At 49.9% G+C, this 10,513-nt stretch overlaps 1 protein-coding gene across 2 annotated transcripts; it reads right to left on the bottom strand.

The window, feature by feature from the left end:
• Positions 1-2,517: 2,517 nt before the first annotated feature.
• DDX27 (DEAD-box helicase 27) lies at positions 2,518-10,423 on the bottom strand. 2 transcript variants are annotated; one of them, XM_032795581.2, is made up of 21 exons: positions 10,311-10,423; positions 10,103-10,234; positions 9,220-9,282; positions 8,846-9,002; positions 8,344-8,393; positions 8,088-8,174; positions 7,709-7,814; positions 7,450-7,623; positions 6,916-7,066; positions 6,669-6,768; positions 6,432-6,573; positions 6,129-6,282; positions 5,943-6,024; positions 5,677-5,854; positions 5,436-5,542; positions 4,990-5,092; positions 4,737-4,831; positions 4,508-4,634; positions 3,907-3,991; positions 3,310-3,384; positions 2,518-3,000 (listed from the first exon to the last, which is right to left on the bottom strand). In XM_032795581.2, the coding sequence occupies exons 1-21, from the start codon at positions 10,398-10,400 to the stop codon at positions 2,985-2,987; spliced, it is 2,274 nt and encodes a 757-aa protein (XP_032651472.1). In that variant the 5' UTR covers positions 10,401-10,423; the 3' UTR covers positions 2,518-2,984. The 2 variants fall into 2 exon arrangements, with proteins under 2 accessions (XP_032651472.1, XP_074928222.1); XM_075072121.1 differs by lacking the exons at positions 10,103-10,234; positions 10,311-10,423 and having other exon boundaries at positions 8,846-8,992; positions 9,209-9,281.
• Positions 10,424-10,513: the final 90 nt, after the last annotated feature.

Below are 10,513 nucleotides of genomic sequence, written 5' to 3'. Positions count from 1 at the left end.
GATTACACCCTGACTACCTGTCCGCCACCTACAGACATCCCCTGCTTTCCCGTTCCCCACACCGACAGTCCCTACTCCTTCCCGTTCCCCACACACACAGCCCCTACTCCATCACAGCTTGTATATAAATGCTAGAAGTATAAATACTAAGATAGGTGAACTTGAGGGCCTGATATTCAGTGAAGATATTGATAAAATGTGCATCACAGAAACTTGGTAGAATAAATCAATGGGACAAAGTAATAGCAAGGTAGAAAATATTACAGGCATGTCAGAAGGGTGTGCTGGTGGGAGAGTGGCACTACAAGTGAAAAAGCATCAAGTTAAATATGTTGAAAATCAAATTAATCAAACAGTACTATAGAATCTTTACGGCAGTAGTCTCCAACCTTTTTAAGCACAAGATCACTTTAAATCTTTAAAGTGCAACCCAGGACCCACCTCAAAGAAAATGTAGAAATAACCATCACACAAACCCAACACCCTTGCCCCACTGCTTCCCTGAGGCCCCATCCAGCTCACTCCATCCCCCCACCCTCCATTACTTTCATCAGCCTGGGACAGGAGGTTGGAGTGCAGGAGAGAGTATGGGCTTTGGGCTGGGCCCAAGGGGTTGGGAGGGGCTCCAGGCTGAGCCTGGGGCAGGAGGTTGAGATGCAGGAGGGGACTCAAAGCTGGAGTTCAGGCTCCAGCTGGGCACTTCTTAGCTCAGGTGGTGGTGCAGCAGGACTAAGGCGGGCTCCCTGCCTATCCTGGCCCCACACCGCTCTGGCAAGTGGCCAGCATGTCAGCAGCAACTCCGAGGGGGTGTAGTGGTACGGGTAGGTGAGCCAATTTTTAAAAAAGGCTCCAGAGCAGATCCTGGCAATTACAGGGCAGTTAACCTAACTTCAGAACCAGGCAAACTGATTGAAACTATAGTAAAGAACAGAATTATCAGATGCATAGATGAACATGATTTGTTGAGGAAGAACCAACACTGCTTTAGTAAAGGGAAATTTATGCTTCAATCTATTAGAATTCTTTGAAGGGGATCAACTACCATGTGGACAAGGGTGATCCAGTGGATGTATGATATGACAGAGGTCTATAAAATCATGAATGGAGTAGAGAAAGTGAATAAGGAAACGTTATTTACCCCTTCATGTAACACAAAAACCAGGGATCACCCAATGAAATTTATAGGTAGCAGGTTTAAAATGAACAAAAGGAAGCACTCCTTCACACAGTCAATCTGTGGAACTAATTTCCAGGGAATGTTGTGAAGACCAAAAGTATAACTGGGTTGAAAAAAGAATTAGATAAGTTCATGGAGGATAGGTCTCTGAGTGGGTACTGGCCAGGGATGCAATCCCATACTCCGGTGATCTTAGCCTCTAAGTGCCAGAAACTGGGAGTGGACAACAGGGGATGCATCACTCACTAATTACTCTGTTCTTTTCATTCCCTCTGAAGCACTGGGTATTGGCTCCTGTGACGTTAACCAATTGGTGGGACGCCCCCAGAACTTATAGTGACAGTCCTCTTTCTCCACCAGAGGCCTCCTAGAACAATGGATTCTAGTATTCACTTTCTAGAGCTTTTCTTCAAAATGGCTGCAGTCTCAGACAGCTATTACTGGTTTGGTTACACGTGGCTCTGTTTTTAAACTTAAGAAAGCTTTGTGTTTGCTACAAGTAGGAGACTCCAGGAGCTGGGACTCAGCACTGAATTATGAAGTCAACAAATTACAGTGGTTTGGCATCTGTCCCATTATGCCACTACAAAGGGCCCTGTCTACATCTCAACATAGACAAATAAAAATGAAACTTGGTCTTCACTCCCAAATGAGTTTGACATCCCTGGTTTACATACATTTCACCTCTTCTGGACTGTGCTACAGCAAGCTGTTCTAATCCAGTCATGTTCATCCTAATATGTAGCTTCTGGTCAGGTTTTTGATCGAGACTCACATCTGTACTCTCCACTATAGAATTGCTATCTGTCCTTTTGTTAAACTGGGTATTACTAAGCTTGCCAGACCAAGGTCAATTGTTTCTTCTATCACAGGGCCCCTTCCCTTGTCAAGACCTAATGCACTGAGTAAGACTTCATGCGGTAGCAGCAAGCAGAGTGGTCGCTTATATGTATTGGGACTAGTGCTAGAGTATTAACCAGCATCTGCAGCCTTCTACAGCCACTGCATTAGGACAGCAGGGAAGAAAAAACCTGGAGTGAATGTAGTTTGAATCCATGCATATTTGTTCCTGCAGCATAGTACAACGTAGGGCTACTCCTTCTCACAAGGGGAGAGGCAGGCTGTGGCTGTAGTGCTCCTGCCCTGTGCTATCTCTAGTAGACCTCAGCTCTAGAGCAACTGCTACTCCTTGTGAATCGTCAACTCTTCCCTGCTTTAGAGCATGGTTCCAAGGGCTGGATGTAGATACAGCCCTTTCTGCTGCATTTTCTCTCCAACTAAGTTCCTGGCAGTATCAGCAAGTGGTGCCACCCTTCTTCAAGAAAAATTGATGACTATAGTTGAGTAACTATTTGCCCATTTACTATATCTGTTCCAGCAATTTTCACACAGTAACATTAAAGAACTTATTGTATGATTCTTGCCTCCTTGCTCACTGCGGTAAGTGTACAACACAAGACGTAAAGAAGTGAAGACCACCCTGGCAGTTTTGTACCATTTCCCATGGTCTAGTTTTTTCAATTGCCACAGCTAAGTGAGCAGCAGGCTATGTTACAAAAATATAAGGAAGTCAATCCTTCGCTGCAACTGCAGAAGACATGGTTTTCCTTTATGTGCTAATTTAGCAGGTGCCACCCTTCAGGTGCATTTGCACGGAGTCCAAGAATTTAACAGACGTAAGTTCAGGCCACTTCAGAAGCTACATTATTTCAGCAAATACAGAATGGAAAGCAGAGTTTTTCTGGAAGAGGCACAAAGTCTCCTACAGTTAGATTTTCCATGGAATCCCTCTGGCAAAGAGCTGCTGTTACTTCCTCTTAAACCTGTAAAAAGACAATGTTGGAAGTCCTAATCAGTCCAAATGCCTGCACTAGTGATAAAGGGACAGGATAGGGGTAAATGAGCCCCTAGGCAAAGTCAATGCCAGCCTGCTCAGAAGTAGCCCACCAGTGTGCCAGTAAAACCTAAGTCTCGATGTGTATTCCCAGACGTGGGGCTGGCAGCACTGGCTAAACAGGGCTAACTTTGTATCAAGATTGGCACCATGAGTGCTTGTCTGCTGTGGCCCTTAGAGGAGGAAATGGGACAAACCAGGCCAACAGAAAAATCTTAAAGGTAATAAGGCTGTTTACCTGGACTTGGATTTGAAGTTTCCTCCTTTCCGGTGTCGGGCTAAGCCCAAACGCTTCCAGTCTTCAAAGGAGGGGCTGCACAGGAAAGAGCTCAGTGAGACATAGCCATGCTCCCTGAAACAGGATGCTCTATATCCCTCTGCTCAGTTCATGTATTGCCCATGGGTTTGTTCTTACCTGCCATGATTCAGTACTTTTCTGGTGCTGAGTGGGAGGATAGTCTTAGCTCAGAAAAGTATTCCTTTCCTCGCCCACTGCATTGCGCCCAGCCCATGCAAGGAGTGGTTTCCCACTCATGCCACCTGATCTCTTCCTGCCCCCAGATACCTGAAGTGGCGGTATGAGAGCAAAACCTCTGATCTGTGACAGAGGTGCTCTCAGACAGGACACTCTCTGCTCTCCTTACAAGATATTTAAGGTAGACAGAATGACTCCTGTATAACTTTCCCTTGCCCCCGCTATTCTTCAAAGCAGCAAGATGAAGCCCCTCTCTACTGCCTGCAGAAGGTATCACTGGTGAAGATTTCCATGGATGTGCAGGGAATAGAGTGCCTCCACCACAGCCTGTGCAAACCCAGTGATGTTGAGCCAAGTTACCCAGCACGATACTGTTTTAGGGCCTTCCTGCTTGTGTTGGTGAGTTCCTCGTCAAAGACAGATGATTGTTTCTTCCATTTGAGGCCTTGGAAAGCAAGCAACAACAGAGCCAATGATTAGCAAGGCTTGATGTACAGAAGCGGGGTCCCTGATAAGGTCACACAGTCCACATCATTATTTGCATTACTATAACGCCTAGGAACTCAAGTCATGGACCATAACTCCATGGTGCTAGATGCTGTACAAATGCAGAACAAAAAGACTGGCCTCAGCCCTCCTAGTGATGGGTGTGGGCACTGGGAACATACATTTTATGAACAGGAAATGGACTCTCCCGTCACTGCCTGCAGTCTCCAGCGTTCCAATCTTCCAGGTCACTTTTTACTGATTTGGGTTGTTAACAGCACAGACACCAGTGGCATTTATGCAATCAGTATTAAGATAAATGCTAGCAGCAAAACCCTCCTGCACCTCAGCAGTAAGCATGCTCTCAGCTCTCACAAGCAGCATCCAGCTCTAAGGAGCAGCTACATTGCAACTGGGAAATCAGCTAAAGCGTTCTCTGAGCTGTTTTTGTGGAGAACAGATGCTCTTCTCTTACCTGCTGCTGCTGAGGGAGGCTCATCCTCGGGCACAACTCGAGCTCGCTTTGCTCGGCGGTTCCTCTTTGCTACACGCTCTGCATACATCTGCGACTTCAGGATTTCAAATTGTGATCTCTCCTCTGGCTGGGAGAGACAGAAATCTAAGTTTACAGTTAATATGCCCCTCCATGAGGGAGCAGATCAAGCCACCCAGGTCCTTGCCTTCTCTCAGATCCCCTCACTCACTGTCATTTGGCCTTTTTTCTGAGTATCCTGCATAAACTTCTTCCTCTTCTTCTTTCCTCTCAACGCCAAGTCAAATTCCTGAAGGGCTTTAGCCACTAGAGAGAGAGAGAGAGAGAGACAGACAGACAGACAAGGGGTGAGGGAATACAGAAGGTTCAAGAACAGAGGGCAATTTCAGACCCAATTCAGAGATGCATGATTCGAATTAGCCCATTGGTCCAGACCCAAAGGCCTCCCTCTTCCCAGGACTTACATTTCTCTTTCTTTCTCTCTTCTCGGCTCTGGAACCAGCTCCGCTCAGGCCCCTCTTCCACCTTCTGTTCTCCTGCCTCCAGTCGCTTCTTTGCCATGTTGATCTGTGGGACAGCCCAAGCAGATGGGGAGCTCATGGACCTGCAGAGTGGCCACTACCCAGTCTGGAGAAGATAGGGCAGGAAATAGCTCTCCCCACACCTCAAAACCTCACTGGGTCACTGTCAGCATTTGTGCATAGAAGCCCTTGGTAGTAGGGATTATAGTGCATGGAGCCTCAAGAGCCCCTGGGGGAACATTTCCCCACCAAGAATGCCCTACCCTGGGCTAGGGGCTTTGGCCTGTTCATCCTTCAGAGTAGCCAGTCCACACCCACAGGAGTGAGTTCCCCATATCTCAGTGCCCTACCCAGCCCAGGCTGTAGGAGCAAGCTCTCACTACCCTCACCTGGGCCTCTGATTGCTGCATCTCACGCTCCTCACGCTCTAGACGCAGCACTGCATACACATCTTTCTCCAGCTTCTCAATCTTCTCCCGGAATTTCAGGATCACATCTGCAGACACACCCAGTGGGGACCAGAGAGAAAGACATACACGGTCCCTATGAGAATTGCCTGTGCTTCAGCATCTCCCATCCCCAGCACCCCAGGGCTACTTGTCTGCAGCCCTGTCCCAGCAAAGCACATACCCTGAGGGAGGATTCTGGCCTTCACTGGTATCTTGGCTGTCTTCACAATCTCCTTCAGCATCTTGCGCTCCTCCTCACCCACCAGTGAGACTGAGCGGCCAGCCCGACCAGCCCGCGCTGTCCGCCCCACCCGGTGCACATAGTGCTTGGTGGTGTTGGGCATGGTGAAGTTGATCACCTGGTGGGGAGACATGGGGTTAGCAGGAAAGCAAGGCCAATGTCAGACTCATGGTACCTCAAGTGGGCTCAGAGCCTTGCACACTTACTGTTTTGACACCCTCGATGTCAAGTCCTCGGGCCGCAACATCTGTAGCTACCAGGACATCGATCTGCTCATCTTTAAAGCGCCTGAGCGCAGAGAATACAAGCTGTTATGCAAGCAATGGGCTCCCTCCCCAATTCCCGCAGAAGCCATTCTTCTCCCCCTCTGGGGCTACCCACTATGACAGTACCTGAGGGCCTCCAACCGTTGTGTCTGAGAGAGGTTCCCATGTAGCTCCCCTACCTGCAGACCCATCAGCCCCAGCAGAATGTGCATGCGGTGAGCCTGCTTCTTGGTCTGTGTGAAAAGCATCACGTGGTCTGTGAAGGTCCGTGTCAGCAGAGCTGAAAGACAAAGTCCTCTCAGCAAGCAGCAGAGGCAGCTCTAGGTGTCCCCACAAAGCTGCCTTGCAGTAAAACACTGCTTCCAGCTTTCCCAGGCCACTTACCAGGGCTCACCCATTCAACCCCTCCTCCCAGGCTGCACTACTCACCTGACACAATAGCTTCTCTGTCCCCTTCTCTGTTGGGACGGACCCGGATGAATTCCTGCCGCAGGAAAGGGGCTACATCCGTGTTGCTATTCACAAAAATCCGGACAGGATTTTTCAGGGAAACAGCAGCCAAATCCTTCACCTATCCAAATGAAGGAAGGGAAGCATCACAAAGGGAAGTCTGCCCAAACCCTCCATTCCCACCCTCCTAACAGGCTGTTTAGGCACCATCCTTACCTCATCTGTCATGGTGGCAGAGAACAGCATGGTCTGACGGTGGTGGGAGCACAGCCGAATGATCTCCTTCATCTGTTCCTCAAAATACTCATCCAACATCCTAGAAAGGAGAAAAGCTGTAGAAGACTCTGCTTTACCCATCAACCCTGACCAGCTGCTGTTCTAGACCAGGCAAACTCTCCTCTCACAGCAATGGGCAAGCTAGAAGCCAATACCTCATTCTCTACCACCAACCCACCCAGCTTACCTGTCTGCCTCATCCAAGATCAGCACTTCGATACTGCTCAGGTGGAAGGAGGGGCAGTTATGGAGATGATCTATCAGGCGCCCAGGGGTGGCAATCAGAATGTCTGGCCCAGAGCGCAAAGCTGCCTCCTGAGTCTTCACATCCAAGCCCCCTGTAATGGTGAATACCCAGAAAGGACCATGAGATCCTGGAGCAGGGTGAGATAGAGACCCCCCAGGCCTCTATCCATTGCGGGAGTGAAGAGTCCTTTCAGTGAGTACCTCAGACACCAGATACAAAAGTGACCCCTCACTGTAGATGTGGACCGTCCCCACATGCCATGGGAGAAGCACAGGACACCACTCCAGGTTAAAGCATCAGTGTATATATACAGTGAACAGGTGAACATTGCCCTATAGCCTGACCAGCTCGAATCATGGGACTCCAGGTTCTCTATGCCCCCATCCCTTAGAGTTAGGGGTTACCTAGAGCAGTTTGGAAGGGGATAGCATGGTCCATGTGAACTGAACTCTCAGCCCCATGGCTCATACTCACCCACAGCTAGACAGGTTGTGATGCTGCTGAACTGGGCCAGCTGCTTGGTGACAGAGTGCACTTGAATGCCTAACTCTCGTGTTGGAACCAGAACCAGCACCCGAGTCACTGGAGCCTGGCGAGGTTTGTAGATCAAGCGCTCTAGTACAGGTAGGGTGAATGCAGCGGTTTTACCTGCAGAACACAGGGCATCAAGAATTAGTTCACCTCAAAAACATGATGCTTCCCTGAGCACCTCAGTCCTCATCCAGGCTCTTACCTGTCCCAGTGGCAGCACAAGCACAAATATCCTTCCCCAGCAGACCCATGGGGATACAGGCCTTCTGGATTGGGGTTGGCTGCTTGAAGCCCAGGGCTGTGATTGCCTGCCAAGTAAACAGACTAGTCAGGCATCAGATAAAAGAAAGGGAAATCTCAATCTAGATGTTACCTGTGTAGTGGAAATCTCACCTTATTCTACACTAGAAAACATTAATTCCCCCAGAGCTAGCACTCATGCCCATTCCCTACACTGTCTCCTGCTAGGAGAGACTGCGACTGGAGTAGCTTGGAGCTTCCCCAAAAGCACAGGGAAGAGGCTGTGAACTCCTGCCCCCATCCTTGCAATCCTTTCTGCAGTGACTGAAAGAGCTTAATACCTTTAGTAAAGGGCGTGAGAGGTTCATGTCCTGGAATGACAAGTTATCATCGTACTGAGACGCATCTTCGAAAAATATCTTTGTTTCCTGAAGGAAATAAAAGCAAGAGCTGCAACAATTTCCAGCACACACTGCACTGCTGGGCTCCATCCTACACACTTATTGTTTGTCAAGTGAGTCTGGGTTCTTTGGAATGGAAGATGCATGCTGGAGAAATGCTCAGTGTTATTCTACCCTCCCCTCCGGTGACACTCACCATCTCTCCTACATTCTTCTGTCTCTTTCGCTCCTTCACCTTGAGGGTATCTGAAAAGAGAGAGATGCTAAGCATTCAGCATCATCTAAGAGCAACTTCACCTAAGCCCCAACCAAGGCATGTTTCCTGCATCCCAGGGTGCCTGCCAGAGTTCTACCCTACATCTCCCCACAGTTAGTCATTTATGGAGATGCCTGTGAAACTGATTCCCAAGCAAACTGGGGAATCAGTTGGCAAGCAAGTTCCTTTCCCCATGGAAAGGACACACTTCTGATGGAAATACAGGGAGCTGAAACTCCAATTAGACAAGAGCAAAATTTGGAAAAACAATATTGCACGGACCAGCAGGGAGGAGATATGCCAAATAAAAGAGATTCCTGCCCATTTCCCTTCCATGCAGCCACTGGTGCCAGCTCTCACTCAAGAGATTCTCTTCCCCACTCTGCCAATGACCCCCTACTACTTTCTTTCTTCCAGCCCCTTTCCCACACCATGTAATTACCTGCTTTGGTGAGGATACTCTCATCAGTTGAGGAATATTGGGACTCTACATCCTCTTCCTCCTCTTCACTGCCTTCCTCGCTTTCCTTCTCTTTGGTTTCATCCTTCTCCATCTTTGTGTCTTCCCCCTTCATCTTAACATGTTTCACTTCCCTTTCCTAAAAGAAGAGATGAGTTCAATGGCCTGGGGAGCACGTCAGAAAGATCCCAGCCAACCTCTAAACAGAAGTTTCCAAAGGTTTTCTTGTGGAAAAGGGGATGGAAAGAAGGGTAGAGTTCCCTTCTCCCCCCCCCCACAATGGGGAGATCCTTCCAAGGGTTGGGGTGGTAGGAGCTAAAAGCTTTTGTCCACAAATCAGCAAACATTCCTCTAACCTGGGTTTTACTTTTTTTTCTCACTTTTTCAATCTTCTCATCCAGTGTTGTTGCTGCTGCTCTCTGGGCAAGGCAAGACAGACAGTTAGGGAGAAGAAGGGGGAATCTGTAAGAACCATCCAGCAGCGGCTCTGACACACAGCAATGATGGCAAACAACAAGGGGAATAGGAAAACATGATCATCATCATCATTTATATACAGGCCCCAAAAGTCTGCAAGGTGCACGACAGAGCAGTGAGAGAAGACTTGGTCCCTCTCCCAGAGACTTTTCAACCTAGAGTCAGGATATGGGACGTGCGTGTTTTGGGCATATATTGATCGTTTCCTTTAGTTTTAATTCACTTTACCAGACACAGAAGTGTGGATGGTGGAATGGGCGCTAAGTGACCAGGGTCAGCTGTCAGGGTCACGGCACCCAACTGACATCTGGTAAGGTTCCAACAGGACCCTATACACCCCGGGAGACCCTACCCATCACAACCTCCACCCCCTTCCTTCTATGAGGGGAGAATGAAAAGTGCAAGACTGTTTACCATAGAGAAAATGATCAACAGAGCCAACTGCTATTCGCCCTATCTCACAGCACATGACCAAGAAAACGTTCAGGGCAATTGGGAAGCTAGAAATTCAGAACAGATCAAAGGCAATACGTGTTCACACCATGCAGTTAGCGCACGGTTGGGCAGCAGAGTTACAAACAGAGGAACTGACGCCATTTACGTGCGGAACGAGACTATACACACACATTAAACACCTTTAAAAATGCATAAATTCGAGCTGCAGCCATAATCCAGCGAGAGGCCTCCCCTGGCAGCTCCCCATCGCTGCCTCGGGCGGGGTGTCTGGGCCCCGCGCTCCCAGCAACCTCCCTGCCCACGTACCTTGCCCCTGAGCTGGCGCAGCGCCTCCGCCCAGGCCCCGCTCGCCGCGCCCGGAGCCTCCTTCTCCGAGAAGACGAAGCCAGCACTGAAGTCCCCGCCGCGGCGTCTCTGCTGCCCCCGGCCCAGCGGCTCCTGCGGACGAGAAGGGGGTGAGGCGGGGCCCAGGCGGCAGCCTGGCTCCTGGCTCCCGCCCGCGGCGGCCCCTCACCTCCTCATCCGCCGAGTCCCCGGACTCGGGCTCCTCTGGCGCCGCATCCCCCTCCCCGAGCGTGGCCACGAGCCCCAGCCCCTGCAGCATGGCGCGCGCAAGGCGCCTCCTCAGTCCCCTGCTCGGCGGGCAGGCACGCGGCGCCCGGCCACCCTCGCCCCTGGCGCATGCGCGGGGGCCCAGTGGGCGGGGCCACGGGCGCC

The sequence above is a fragment of the Chelonoidis abingdonii genome, chromosome 14 (genome assembly GCF_003597395.2).
Source record: "Chelonoidis abingdonii isolate Lonesome George chromosome 14, CheloAbing_2.0, whole genome shotgun sequence".
Taxonomy (NCBI): Eukaryota; Metazoa; Chordata; order Testudines; family Testudinidae; genus Chelonoidis; species Chelonoidis abingdonii.
The sequence above is the reverse complement of the archived record's forward strand: the minus strand, read 5'-3'. Positions and strand labels throughout refer to the sequence as shown.